This window comes from Glarea lozoyensis, assembly GCF_000409485.1.
Source record: "Glarea lozoyensis ATCC 20868 chromosome Unknown GLAREA13, whole genome shotgun sequence".
Classification (NCBI taxonomy): domain Eukaryota; kingdom Fungi; phylum Ascomycota; class Leotiomycetes; order Helotiales; family Helotiaceae; genus Glarea; species Glarea lozoyensis.
The window spans coordinates 508,092-522,379 of record NW_007360987.1 but is presented as its reverse complement, the minus strand read 5'-3'; the positions used below and the strand labels follow the sequence as shown (position 1 = coordinate 522,379).

Sequence of the window (14,288 nt, the reverse complement as noted above, 5' to 3'; positions counted from 1 at the left end):
TGTGACAAAAGGCATATTAACACCAAAGTTATTAGCACCAAGACCCGGGAACAACTCGATCTCTATTGGTTAGACATTGTTGATTATCTCTAAGACGAGCTACGAGACACTCTCTGAGTGCCTAGGGGGTTTAGAGCGACGACCCGGCTAGGCAATGTATATGAAGGAGGCTAGTTGTGATCTATACTCCTAGCCAAATCCTCAAAACCATCAAGTCCAACCTCCATTGCGCGCCATGTTCTTCGAGTCGCGGAGTTGCGAAAAATCGCTGACATTCAATATGGCTTCAACTTGACTCTGCTTGCGCTCTGTTTTCACATTCCCTCCTCACTACTTGGCATGCCCTTGACTCCGAATCTGGTCTTCCATCGTATGGCATTCAAGCAGTTGTCCCATTGACTACTTCTCCAGTCGTATCCTTTCCCGGCGCAACAGCTTGGTTCCCTTCAGCCTTCTGCTTCTCCCACTGTTCCGGTGTATAACATTTTGGCGTCCAAGCATGTATAGCAGCGATCTCGCTCTTCAATTCGGTATTAACCAATCTATGTCTTGCCAACGTCGTCTTCTTCTCGAATAATGGGGAAACGATAACAGCAGAAAAAGCTTGTCCACAGCCGCCTGTATCATGCGACAATCAGCTGTCTGTCGTAGCCGTGATACTGGGAGGAGACCTACCTGACATATCCTCAATCTCGACATGCACAGCTTGTAATTTTTCAATTAGCTTAGACTTCAGTCCAGCATCCGTGACCCCCGAGTCCCCAGACATGATTTCGTACGACCCAGAAGGGCTAAATGCTATAGTCGACTTGGTAGTGTTGATGCGCGAGATCAAATCTTATCTGATCGAGAGAAAAAGTACTGGTCGCTGCACAATTACGTTTGGCGGGGTTGTACGGTAGTCAAAGAATTAGTAAACAGCGTCAGGAAGGTTGGTAATTGAGCACAGTATTTTCGTAAAGATAATATATGTAAATTATAAGAACCAGACATACCAAAGAGTGAGTAATAGATGCAAAACAGATCACGAGTAAGTCTAGAAGTCTCAGACAGTATTGTCATTCAATATCATCCAAACTTCCATATCAAAACCCAAAGACCCCTCCACACACAATCCGGATCGCTTAAATAAAAGCGGGGCTTGCTCTCGACCTCGACCTCGAGCAACTTTGGAACAGTTCATGAGCCATACAAACCTTCAACAAATAATGAACTTTTCTAGAAATCTACTCTCTTCATTTCGCCCCTTTAAAAGATTCCCAACAACCAGAAATCTCACCACAATGACCTCTCAAACCTCCAAAATCTCTCCCTTCACAAACGCGGTCATCACAGCTGTTCGACAGTTGTATGTATACCTACCTCAGCCTAGTCATTCATCTTATCATCTTCTCACTAATAAATATCCAGGTATCCCGAAGTCCTAGCAGACAAATCTTTTGATAATACCGGTTGTATGTATGAACCCCGTTTCCAGATTCACTGAAATAAAGGCTCATTTGTAAATAGTATTGCTGGAAGCGCCGCACCGAGATCATTTGAAGAAATCGGTGCTGCTGACGGTTGACTTGACGACGGCGGTGGCGGACGAGGCTATTAAGAGGGGGGATTCGATCGTGATTGCGTATCGTAGGTGCTTGTTTCTTTTTGTGTCTAGGTTTGGAATGTTTTACTCTGGGGAAGATTATTTCAATATCAGAAACAAAGTTGCTTTAGTTATCGAATTGCTTATCGATGTTCCAGTCTCTTTAAAAGAGGCCGATTAAGTCTCAATTCATACTCAGATGGATGATGTTCCTGTTATGCCTTACAGCTCTCGTCGGTCCTACACTTCTTATCCGATCTCAGCTCATACCTCGAAGCAATCACTAACAAATTTCTAGATCCAATCATATTCCGCGGTCTCAAATCACTCACCCAGAGCAACACCCAAACAAACACCCTCCTCCGTCTCGCCCAAGAAGGCATCTCAGTATACTGTCCCCACACAGCAGTAGATGCCGCTCCAGGCGGACTAAATGACTGGTTATGTGATATTTTCTCCAGTCTTGGACCAAGCGAGTAAGCTTCAATCCCTCAAACTTCAACCTCTAGCCATAAAATGGCTATGCATCCCGCCCTCATTCTTAGATGCTAACATAACTAGGCGCACAAACATAACACCCCACCCCTCACCACCCTCAACTATGTCCACAGCAGGCTACGGTCGTATCCTGCGCTTCTCCACCCCGCAACCCCTCAACACCTTGATCAAAGCCATAACAACCTCCCTTAACATTCCCTACCTGTCCGTAGCGACACCGCAATCACTCTCCTCAAACTCTGCACGCGCTCACCCAATATCTTCAATCGGCATTTGCGCCGGCTCCGGCGGTTCCATGCTCAATGGCCTTGATGTTGATTTGCTATTCACGGGTGAGCTGTCGCATCACGAAGCGCTGGCCGCGATTGAGATGGGGAAGTGTGTGATTACTGCGTTTCATAGTAATACTGAGAGAGCGTTTTTGGGGGACAGAATGAAAGGGTTGTTGGAGAAGGAGGTTACTGGGGTAATTGCAGGGTTGAGACAGAAGGGGACGTGGAAGGTGGATGAAGGTTTTGAGGTTGGTGTTAGTGAGGCTGATAGGGATCCTTTTTATGTCGTTGGGAGGGGGGTTGAGGGGTGGTGAGGATGTACGGATTAAGGTAGTGACGATGAGTTGGTTGTAAAGAGAAGGATGTCGAATTGACAATTAAAAGTGTAGGCTTGGGTCGTTCGAACCGACATGTCCGCCTGGCTAGAGCCGATCCGTCTTGATACCTGTTGGCTGGAGGTCGATCGTATAGAACCTACTAAGACGTTGTATTATAGCTGATCTTGTCCGAACAAAAGCATTGTTATCAACACAAACCAATATTTACATGATTTCCGTCATTCTCACCAGGCTTGACTTAAAGTGTCTGCACTGAAACACACCAAATTTTCAACCAAAACGCTCAAAGGGTATCATATTCAACTCTCATCCCTCCTCACATTAACCCAACTCCTCTCCCCCGGCCCCTCACCCCTAACAGCCGCCTCTCCATCCTCAATACACTCACTAACCTCCACCCCACCAACCCCCCTCTCCCTCCACCTCTCCAACACCCTCCTAGTCCTCTCCCACAATTTCCTCCCCTCCTCCTCCCTCCCACTCCCAACCAACACCCTAACCCTCTCCGGCGTCTCCAAAACCCTCCTAACAACCTCTCTCCTCCTCCCCTTAACCCCATCCCCTTCACCTGTCCCCCAAACCCCCCTCAACGCCCCCGCCCGTTCCCACACCCCCCTAACCTCCCTATCCAACCCGCCCATCTCCACCCCACTCCCCCTCATCCGTCTGATCGTCTCCGTCGCCGCAATCAACTTACTATAATTATCATACACTAGTGCCTTCCTCTCCGCATCCAACGCCCTAATATCCATCAACACCCCATTATACGTCCTCAGCACCTCTTCGAGACTCTGTTCCTCCAGCACCTTTCGCACATACGCTTCCCCGTCGAAATCCGCGCGGTCTAACGGGGAATCTGAGGGCTCGTGGGGGGAGTGGATGGATGAGGTTTCGGATTGCGTGTCGGCGGAGGATTGGAGGTTGTAGTAGGAGCGGAGGGCTGCGCGGTTGCGTTTGGGTGCTGGGGAGGGGGAGAGGGGGCGCGGGAGGTCGGTTGAGGGACGCGTGGAGGAGGTGGGTGTGCTGAGGAGGGGGATGCGGCGGCCGGTTGTGGAGGGGTCGCGTTGGGGTGCTATTGTTGACATTATGGATGGGGTTTTGAGGGGTGGTGGGTTTGTAGTGGGAGTGTGAGCATTGAGTGGGAAGCTTTTGGTTGTGTGGAGTTGAGTGATGTTGTGGTTGATGAAATCCGGGGAAGAAAGGCTGTCATTTATTTTAGCGAGGCTACGCAAGGCTTCACCTTATCTCACTTCACAACACCACAACATCACAATACTAGAATGTCCTTCATCCTCGGCCTACGTTTTCAATTATTTTCCCCGAAACTGAGATGTAAAACATGAACCCACCACCACCAACCCAAGCTCAACTCCTCGCCCGCCTCCACGCCGACGGCTTCCCAACTCCATCCCCAGAATTCCTCCTCTCAATCCTAACGCCAAACCCAACAACAGGACGTATACCACCTTTACAAGCACTCACCGCAACCGTACGTCCCCCTATCCCCCTTCCCCTCCCCTTTCCACACACAACTAACCCCCCTCCAGGCAAAACACCGCATCCTCTCCACCCCCCTCACGCCCACCCTGCTCTCGCCCTCCACCCCTTTCCTCCCCGCAACCATCTCCTCCCCAACAACCCAGTCCCACCTCCTCACCCACGACACCCCCGTCCAAATCCTCGACATCCTCGACATATCCACGCCAAAATGGACACAAGTAACCCAACTCGAAGACATCCGAAAAGGATCCTCCACGTCCGGACGGCGGGTCATTCAACTCCCTACCCCTCCCTCTGAGGATTCAACTCAGCAAACACAAACCCAGACTCAAACCCAAGTGCGGAGCCGGGGGACGTATAAACTGCAATTGGTAGATGTAAAAGGCACGCAGATCTCGGCGTTCGAGCTCCAGCCGATTCCGAAGTTGGATGTGCCGCCGGGGATGGGGATTGGGTGTAAGGTGATGTTGAAGAAGGGGACGAGGGTTGCGAGGGGGGTGGTGTTGTTGGAGGTTGGGAAGACGGTTGTGTTGGGGGGGAGGGTGGAGGTTTTGGGTAAGGCGTGGAGGGAGGGATTGGAGGGACGGTTGAGGGAGGGGTTGGGTGATGTGTAGCGATTGTGTTTTTGCGATTGGGAGTTTTAAGGGGGTATTTTCGTGAAGTGTATTTTAGGAGTTTGGGAAGATACCCGGCGGACTGTGAAATGAGATGTAAGATATCTGCGAGTGATATGGAGTCAAGTGATTCGAGGTTGAAGAAACAATAGGAGTGGTGTACTGCGTTTTCCCGAGCAATAGGACTTAGAAGACATTCAGATCCCTACTATAAGTCGAATATCTATACACAACAAGAAGATAATACCCAATCAAACCACACCAAAAATAAACACATAAACACAACAATTACCAAACGAAGTTCCCATAGCTTCATCAACACTAGGCAATTGTGCCAGGTTGAGACGAGAGAATTTAGCGAAAGTGTCTACATGAGCAGAGTTGTTTAAAAAGTGGGATATGTGGAGTTAGGAAGAGTCACAGGTTAGGTGTAAAGACATCTACTAAACCAAAGAGAAAACCAAGGTTTTTAGGTGGGGACTTCAAAGCAAATTTGTCCAGGCATTATCGGTTTCCAGAAAAATGAAGTTTGGAAGGAATTCATGTTAAGGGAACTCGATGCAACCAAAGTAGATTAGAAAGTCAATCTCTCAACCTTTCACAGTAGTTCATGATATATATAACCTTTCATTCCCTTATTCCCCTATAAAGTAATAACAGGAGCAGGTTTCCATCTTTTGTACACCTCACTTACTCCTTGCTCCTAATCTCCAGCTAGTATGTATCTTGTATTAATCCCAAATAAAACAAGAATCATCCCTTCACTCTCTATCTTCCATAGGAATCTACATGTATATGTCCCTATACACATATATGCATAAATCCAGCAACCGTACTTGCTCTTAATATATTAAATACAGTAGAACGTAAGACCAAAAGACTCAAGGACTATTGCTATTTATTCCTTTAACGGCTTAAGAGAATAGTTATATATCACAAACAGACGATTCCACCACCTCATCACAAGAGATAACTAAATTGGAGTAAACCACCCTTCACACCCCTCCAAACATCTCCATCAATCCAAACAACACCCTCCCAGATCTAGTACCTCCAACCCGCTACACCTCTTAAACTCAAGAAACCCAGCGACTTAGCAGGCCAAACACCCACAGCCCCCCCAATCTCCAAACCACATAATCCCAAACCCAACTTAACCACGCAACCTCCTAACTACCCAGTACTTAATACAATCCACATATAAACTCCAAGGAAGGACTAGAGACGCCCGTGAGAAGAGTGAAAAGTTTATATAGGACATCACTATTAGCATCTCACTATCGTCACATCCCATCCCGTTTCTCGCTCTTTCATTCTCAGAACCGTGGCACCTTACACTTTTAGCCTCACTCACAATGAACCACTTCACATCGCACTAACCTCACTACGCCTCACCATACACTTCAACACTCAACCTCACATACCTCACTCAAATCAACCTCACACATCTCAACTTACACACATCAACATGCACAGACACTCAAAGAACAACCCAAATTTTTTATATCCATTGCCATTGCCATTTTATCCTTTCTCAAAACCAACATAATCTCATCCATCCATCCATCCATCATTTAGTCAAAAAAAGAAGAAGAAGAAAAACGCACAAAACAAGAGAAAAACAACAGAGATTCTCAAACACACAGAGGGGCTAAAGATCCGAATTCCCATAAAAATCCCAGAGAGATATTCCTCATTTCACTCCCTCACTTCCTCTGTCTTCTACTCCTTCTCTTGGAATTCTTTCACCCCTCACATCTTCCTGGAATCTTCCCTCCTGGAGCCTCAAGCCCATCTATCCAACCCAACCACCCAACCACCCAACCAGCCCTCAACCCCATGAATAGCCCCATCATGAACACACTAACCTATTCCTTCCCCACGCATCACACTCTATCGCATAATCTCCGTATAAATCAACTCCTTCAGCTGTTCCTTGGTCAGATTATCCTTGTTTTTATCGAAATCAAAGAATTCCTCTGGGATGGGAGCAGCCGTTGGCTCATCATCTTTGTCATGGTACGGACGGAGATATTTATGTTCTAGAGCCTTCTCGACCGTGATTCTCTTTGCCGGGTTGAATTCCAACAGCGCCTGGAGGAGTTGGATGGCAGGAGGTGGTTGTTTTGGGTCATCTTCTTCGTCCCGTGGTTTGTCGGGGAAGAGAACTTCTAAATCGACCTTCTTCTTGAATGGGAGGGAACGGATATATTCGCGCGCACGTCGGGATTTGATGCCATAGTAATCTTCCATTGTTGGTGTGCCGAGGATTTCCAGGATCAGTGTCAACTGGTGGTGGTCTATACAATATTAGTATAAGTCTGAATCAAAGTGTAGTCGCAACTTACAATCCTTTCCAGGGAAAAGAGGCTTCCCGCTGAACATCTCAGCCAAGATACACCCAACAGACCAAACATCAATCGCCTTTGTGTACTCCTTGAATGTCAACATGATTTCCGGCGCACGGTACCATCTCGTAGCAACATATTCCGTCATGAAACCGGAGTTGTCTTCGTGAGAAGCAGCCGATCGAGCGAGACCAAAATCGCAGACTTTCAAATCGCAGTTGGCATTAAGAAGTAAGTTGGAGGGTTTGAGATCACGGTGAAGAACATTCGCTGAATGCATGGCTTTGAGTGCACGAAGGGTTTGGTAGATGAAGTATTGGCAATGGTCATCGGAGAGGTCTTGGGTTCGAATAACTCTGTGCATATCGGTTTCCATCAATTCCTGTAAATGATTAGCACTTGAATATGAGATTGGCTGAAAGCAGAGTTGGAAAGGGACGCACTTGAATCAGATACACCTCAGTAAACGACTCGTACGATCGAGGCTTCTGGATATCCAGAATCGAAATGATGTTCTCGTGGTTAAAGTATCGAAGGAGTTTCATTTCTCGCAGGGTTCGCAGGCAAAACATAGAATGGTCGAACGGCGTAATCTTCTTAATTGCGACCTTTTGGCCCGATGGCTTGTGCAGGGCCGAACTGTAAATCTCGTCGTCAGCAAGAATTCCACATCGTCTCCTCGAATTCAGTTGGGAATATCCTCAAAAGGACCCCTTCTCAGCCCCAAATTGCGGGGTTGTCAGATGTTGGAAAGCAGCTCGCGAGAGCGGTAAGGAAGACCAGAAAACACATACCAGACCACACCGTATGCACCCTCGCCCACGACATCTTGGATATCGTACTGCTCCGAGACGTTGAAGCTGATCTTGCGCGACCCCGATTGTCCTGGAGCGCGGTTCGACATGATGAGGGTATCGCGAGACGGGCGGTTCTACGAGGGAAGTGGGGTGGGGGGGATCGAGAACGAGAAACGTCGAAAAGGGATTTCTCGGACTGCAGCCGCGATGCGCACGAGCTGCTCGGAAACCTCGCACACTTGCAGAGCAAATGCTGGAGAAAATGAAGGTATTCGGGGGGTTTTCGTGGGTGTTGTAAAGGGATGGGTGGTCGCTGCGAGCGAAATGGATTCTTTGTTGTCTCCCCTTCAGGATGCAATGCCAGGCCAGTTCCCCTTCCACACCACAGTAGCGTCAAAGCAACCTTACTCGGTACCGGAAATCCTATGGGAGCTTCCGACCACTCGCTCAGTGCGGAAGTCAACAATGAATGTTTTAGATTCTGTGGGTGTTTCTTTGATGTTGGTGAGCTGTAAGATTATTTGAATTTCGAGAAATTGGTAGTAATTTTATTAATCGATTTGTTTGTGAGTCCGAAGTTGTGTTGGATGGTCGAGGAAATTGTCGAGTTACTTCGCGCTCGGTCCTGCGCAATTGTCGGACTGAAGCAGGTCTGAAATCTAGTTTGGGACGGTTCTTAAGTTCTCTGACCTCCTTTTGGTGGTGGATAACGTAGTATGATGGCTGTTTTGGGATGAGTTGCTATTCAAACGGACAAGTTAGCCTTCCTCACTCTGACCATATTCCTATTGTGTTGTAGCTAGGACTCTTTGGTACGAGTAGCTGTCCAACACTTCTTCAGACGTATGAAAAGAACATAAACAGATCAACGAGAAAGAGTGATACTTCATCATCTCAAGTCGCAATATTGTACCTTCAAAAGAAGAAAATCCGACTATACATACCTCAACTCCGTAATAGCTCAAAATTCCAACCAAGTCAGCAATTCCTCGCGACTCTCGTTTATTTCCACGTTGATAATCGAATTGATTCAAAACACAAAGCCTTCAAAACCAACATCAAAGACCATCAAAATCAAAAACGAATTCACAAAAGACAAGTCAAGAAACCCAAACCCAAACCCTCAAACCCCGTCCTCATCCGCCCCCAAAAAGCCCACCAGCGCTCAACGCACCCTCCTCCTATCACACGCCGCTCCCCCTCCTAAGCGCCCACCCCCCAGCAGGCGCCTGTTTCACGGGCTAAAGAAGGGCCAGTTTCAAGAGCTGGTAGTGGCTGGTCCGCCACCTAATGTGATGGGCGTGGTTGCGGCCGATGCAGGTGCTGCGCCAATGGGTGGGTGTGATGGTGATGGAGGATGCGTGATAGATGAGAATCAGGACCAGCGACGAGAAGGCATAAGTCAATAGCACCTCGAGATGCCAAAGTCTAGATCGCACGCCTACGCACAAGTTCCCTTTGTGCCTGACTAGTCGACGCCCAAGTAACACGCTAACCGCCGCCAGCATCGGGTAGTCAGCAGACAAGCAACAACCGCCGGAACCAGCGATTCAGGAAGCGCTTGCAGAGGGATATTCAAGTCCTGAGCCCCTTTAACTTGAACTTGCATGAGAGCGTGATGTGATTGATTTCAAATAGAGTTACAGTGATGGAACAATCATAATTGAAAACAAGATCAGATGATCATGAAGTCGAAGCCCCCATGTCAAGAAGAACCATCTTAACTTCATAGCATTCATCATCAAGCGCTAAATAATCACTTGTTTAATTCTTTTCTATGGTACTACAAAGTCCCAAGTCTGTTTCCACCACTTCCAATCAGCGTCCTCGATTCGAAGTCTCCGTTTACTGAACGACCTGTACCAGAAGATAAATACATCAGCAACCCGTCTTCAACCTATTTTGCATATCAGATTAACGTTTAGCTCACCTTCTCTCGTAACGTGCCCATAAACTGCTGAAAGCTCATCCCCTGGTCTGCCCGATCTTCAACCAAAAGTGTCTGGGCCCAAAGCTTCAAACTTGGATCGCCATCCTCCCTAATGATATACAGATGCGGCACAATAATGCTGCCAACACCCCGCGATCTGTAATCCCGACTTTTTGCTATCACCGCACGGACGCGTTCGTTGAAATCGTTGTCGAGTTCAGGTAGCGAGCTCTTGCCAACCTTGAGTTTGGTTCGATCTGCAACATCGAAAACATCGGCAAGTAATTGTGGTACAGCATCCCGACCAACCCAGAGAAATTGTGTCTGCCCATCGTCAATAAGATATAAGCCGTATGGTACCAAGCGCTCGGAAGACAGATTGTGAGGAGGGGGCAGCACAATCTGGCTGGTTTCCGGATCAGGAATACCCGCATTGTCAGGCATATCGTGCAGTGAGTATAGACGTGGGTAGATATATTGCATCATCAGTGGCATAGGTAAAGTTGACAACTGGCAAAGCGCCGCTGATCGAAGATCCGATGGGATCTGAGCTGATTTTCGAAGACCAACGTTCTTGATTAAACCGAGGAAAAGAACAGGCAGTCCTCGAAGATTGGCTGGGAATTGAAGACCGCCACTGCCCATGTTTCCACCAGCCAATTCCTTCTTGAACGTCTGGAGAAGTTCAATAAGTTTTGACTGAAGCGCTTCTCTGGCGGGTTCAAGACCACCGCTGAGTGCTCGTTCAACTGCCTTGTGGCTGAAAAACGTGGTGATGGCACACTGATCCGCTGATGCGTAAACATCCGCAAGATTGGTAGTTGTAGGCAATGAAAGAGTCATAACCCGAATTCGTCTTTCTCCGTTGCTTGTTGTATGTAGAACAGCGGTTTGCATACAGACAAAATTCTTCGTCAAGCTCTCATCAATAGCGACTTCAACAACGTAACTCTGGTCTCTTGGAAATGCAGGGAATGCACAAAGATCTGAGCTTCGATTGAAGAAGTTGCCATAAAACGTGCTCATTCGAAGACCGGTCGTAGCACGAACGCGAAGAACAGCCTCGAGACCGATTTCCGCAGAGAGATAATCGCTGAACTCAGTAGCAAACTTGATGGCATCTTCGCTTCTTCCGGCATTCCACCCAGGATAGAAGTAAGTTTGACCTCCAGTATATCTTGGCAAATTGCTGAGGGACGCAACATCTTGATATTGTGATGAGAAGAGAAACATATCGATGGAGACTTGGTTCTTCGAGCATTCGACAGCAAAACTCTTGTAGAAGCTGTTGCCGGTCTGGAGGAGTCCACTCTCCTTTGAAGTTCCTAAAAGTTTCTTGTCTTCTCGCATTTCTAGCTTGCCGTAGCCGACGTTTGGTAGAGTTGCTGTGATGACGACAATCTTTCCACCAAGTGGTGAGATTAATTTGTGACCTGCTCTCAGTGCCGAACCCATACATGATCCGCCATTTTGATTTGCTTGGAACATTGCTGGCAGTGAAGTCAAGAATTTCTCCACACTCAGACGGCTTTCGGATAATGGGACAAGCAGTTCTTGTGGAATAGGCAAGAATGGTTCATCCAAATCACTGACTACGAGCATATTGGTTTCTCCATTTTCATCCGTATCCTTTGGAACAGCGAAGTAATGCAGACTGGAGTCGACGGCCATAAATCCCACCCTCGTTCTTCGGTCGGCATTAGGTATCCTGTTCAAACTGTCCAAAATTGTTCGCGCACTTGTGGCAAGCAGACCACAAGAAACAGAGGCATAGCTGACGTCGAACAAAAATAAGTAGACAAGTGGCTGTGGCGGTCGAACCATATACTCCTGGGGCGCGACGAATTCTACAACGGCGTGGTTCAACTCTGGTCTTTGCCAGCGATCCACACTCTTCTGCGCCGCAGCATCCCAATCAAATGCTTGGGGAACATCGTTGGTGAGGTTACACATATTACACCGCCACCGATGCCCATGGTCTAGGAATGTAACATATGGATTGATGTATGACCGACATCTTCGACAACGAGAAATAACTTGATCTTGAACGATTGGCACAGGGTCATCCACATCATGGAGGGACGTATATGGTTGAATGACAAGGGCGAAAGGTAGTTTTGACTTCTTCAGCAAAGAGTGTGTTGTGGGAACGGCGTTCAGCGTCGATCGGACGTATTTTGGTGGACAGTTCGCATCCGGGGAGGGTGTGACACTCGACTTGAAATCATTAGCACTAGAAATGAGTTGCAATGAGTTGAAGACTTACATTAGGAGGTAGGATGATTGGAGGAGGAGGTAAATCTAGTTCAGCAACGTTGAAAGGTTGATTGAGGAGGTCGGTGGGGTATAATTGGTTCAACACAGCTGGTCGGCCAGCTGCTTGTTGTGCTTGAGCTGGAGGTTGACCTCCCACGCCCATTTGACCCATTCCCTGCGTGATTCCGGCAACACCACCAGCGGCTGGATCCATTCCATATGTTTGAGCCGGAGCACCAGGACCTGGATAACCTGCAGCGGGAGGTTGATATCCCACACCGCCACCATACTGTGGTTGCTCAGCGCCATATGGCACTCCTGGAGCTCCCACAGCCGGTACTGCAGCTGGAGCTCCGTACTGGGCACCTCCATACGCATTCTCTTGTGGTGCTGCGTATCCTCCAGCGTATGCTGGCGCAGGTGGTCCTCCTGGTTGTTGAAATTGCCCGCCGCCTTGTTGCTGACCTCCTAACGCTGAATTCGCTCCCGCTCCAAAGTCGTAGGCTTGCGCCGCGTAGCCTCTCTTTTTCTTCTTTCCTCCGACTTCCTCGGGTTGTCCTCCTGGGGGTGGTGGAGATGATGTGCCAAAGCCAGGTTGAGAGGGACTTTGTTGAGCATATGGATCTGGGGCAGGATAACCCTGACCGTACTGATCTTGTGGTGCCGCCATGTTTACTTCGGTGGAGTCGCTTCAGGAAGTTTAATTATAATCTCCAGATCGCGGAGTTTGCTGGTAATGGTTGGCAAAGCGCAATTGCTCTGCGGCCGTATCCTTAGTATCGTGAAGAAAACGTGGGACAATGATCTGTATCGGCCACCAAGCTTCGTCGAGAGAGGGGGGTCGAGGGAACACGTTGCTCAATCAATCGTATTGTTTTCCCAGCTCAGAAAGGATCAGGTATCAGCTATCTTTGGGGACTCGAAACTGCGCATGTATAAGGACAGTCATGACATATCTTGCTCTTAGCCAGGCTGTCGTTGACAGGAATATGCTAGCCTTGTGTGTGCCCACGGCTGAATGTCGACCAGAAAGGTGGCTCTCCAACCATGATCCAGTCACGTGGAATGCGGCTTCTTTGACATGTGCCGTCATCCTCGAGAGTAATTCCCCTGAAACAAGACACTTCTCTCCAACAAATCCTTCAATTCTGGCCTCTACATCTTCTTCTGACCTTGAGAAAACGTATCAAACACCTGCGACGTTATTGAAATCTGCAATCATGGCTTGGGGACGTTCAACACCTAAACCTCCCCCACCACCCCGCTCAGCTTTTATGTACTTAGCCTGCTGGACTATCCAAGATGCGAAAGCTAACATGCGACCTAGGAAATCTCTCCCTCTCCTCGTATTTCTCATAATAGTTGGCGCATTCGCATTCATTGGGTACCATGTTTACCTAGCTACACAGCAGATTTCGAAGTCTGCATCGGAGAAGATGGAAAAGAAGAATGTCGTATTTACGAAAGATGGTGTCAAGGTTGGCGTTAAGCAATTGAAGAACGAGAACTATGTGGATACGACACAAAGTTTCTTGGTAAAGGCATGGAATCTAAGTACATGGCCAGGATATAAGAGCAAGTTATGGAACCAGGAGCAGCAAGGAAAGGTCGAGTCGCGGAAACCGTAAGTGGTGCTGTATTTGTGTTGGTAGTACCAACAGCGAGTCTCAGAAGGCTAACTACGTTTCATTAGATTCTCTCGCTCTTCCTCCTCTAATGTATCGACGAAATCAAAGTAATCTCAACTTGTACACCCTTATGATACCCGGCGTTCTTTCCGAGATTCGAGCGGTCTCACATTTCGTTACGTCCTTTTAGCAACGGTCATCTTTACTTTGGGATATTCACATGAGCGGTTAGGTGGTCTGAGAAGACTTTGATATTGGCGATATAGGATGGAGGTTGCGTATCGCGGCAAAAGTTATAGTATACCCTTCGATGTTTGTTCTGCAGGATATGGACCATGATGTCTCTTATCATGAACTGGGGATTTATAGTACTCAAATGACAGACCAATTTACTTCTGTCCAAATGACAAATCCCTGATCGAGATGTTTTCCAAGGTACTTGATTGTCCCCTTTAAGATGATAACCAGCTCGATATTTGGCCTTTTGACTGAAAATTGTGAGCTACTTTTGGGCTTTCTTTC

General features: G+C 47.8%; 7 protein-coding genes across 7 annotated transcripts; 3 read left to right on the top strand and 4 right to left on the bottom strand.

The window, feature by feature from the left end:
• Window positions 1-379: 379 nt before the first annotated feature.
• On the bottom strand, window positions 380-769 carry GLAREA_10121 (BolA-like protein; the record flags this gene model as incomplete). Its single annotated transcript, XM_008080171.1, has 2 exons — window positions 380-618; window positions 676-769. The coding sequence occupies 2 exons, from the start codon at window positions 767-769 to the stop codon at window positions 380-382; spliced, it is 333 nt and encodes a 110-aa protein (XP_008078362.1).
• Window positions 770-1,283: 514 nt separating this feature from the next.
• Window positions 1,284-2,669, top strand: GLAREA_10120 (NIF3 (NGG1p interacting factor 3)-like protein; the record flags this gene model as incomplete). The annotated part of the gene is made up of 5 exons (XM_008080170.1): window positions 1,284-1,348; window positions 1,411-1,454; window positions 1,510-1,629; window positions 1,884-2,061; window positions 2,147-2,669. The coding sequence occupies 5 exons, from the start codon at window positions 1,284-1,286 to the stop codon at window positions 2,667-2,669; spliced, it is 930 nt and encodes a 309-aa protein (XP_008078361.1).
• A 323-nt stretch (window positions 2,670-2,992) lies between these two features.
• GLAREA_10119 (uncharacterized protein) lies at window positions 2,993-3,778 on the bottom strand (the record flags this gene model as incomplete). Its single annotated transcript, XM_008080169.1, has 1 exon — window positions 2,993-3,778. One exon carries the CDS (start codon window positions 3,776-3,778, stop codon window positions 2,993-2,995), a length of 786 nt encoding a protein of 261 aa, XP_008078360.1.
• Window positions 3,779-4,032: 254 nt separating this feature from the next.
• Window positions 4,033-4,807, top strand: GLAREA_10118 (uncharacterized protein; the record flags this gene model as incomplete). The annotated part of the gene is made up of 2 exons (XM_008080168.1): window positions 4,033-4,182; window positions 4,241-4,807. 2 exons carry the CDS (start codon window positions 4,033-4,035, stop codon window positions 4,805-4,807), a joined length of 717 nt encoding a protein of 238 aa, XP_008078359.1.
• Window positions 4,808-6,700: 1,893 nt separating this feature from the next.
• On the bottom strand, window positions 6,701-8,059 carry GLAREA_10117 (Protein kinase-like (PK-like); the record flags this gene model as incomplete). Its single annotated transcript, XM_008080167.1, has 4 exons — window positions 6,701-7,107; window positions 7,156-7,537; window positions 7,599-7,794; window positions 7,950-8,059. The coding sequence occupies 4 exons, from the start codon at window positions 8,057-8,059 to the stop codon at window positions 6,701-6,703; spliced, it is 1,095 nt and encodes a 364-aa protein (XP_008078358.1).
• Window positions 8,060-9,797: 1,738 nt separating this feature from the next.
• GLAREA_10116 (vWA-like protein) lies at window positions 9,798-12,808 on the bottom strand (the record flags this gene model as incomplete). Its single annotated transcript, XM_008080166.1, has 3 exons — window positions 9,798-9,809; window positions 9,883-12,099; window positions 12,149-12,808. 3 exons carry the CDS (start codon window positions 12,806-12,808, stop codon window positions 9,798-9,800), a joined length of 2,889 nt encoding a protein of 962 aa, XP_008078357.1.
• Window positions 12,809-13,085: 277 nt separating this feature from the next.
• GLAREA_10115 (uncharacterized protein) lies at window positions 13,086-13,877 on the top strand (the record flags this gene model as incomplete). Its single annotated transcript, XM_008080165.1, has 3 exons — window positions 13,086-13,414; window positions 13,466-13,762; window positions 13,832-13,877. 3 exons carry the CDS (start codon window positions 13,086-13,088, stop codon window positions 13,875-13,877), a joined length of 672 nt encoding a protein of 223 aa, XP_008078356.1.
• Between the last annotated feature and the right edge of the window lie 411 nt (window positions 13,878-14,288).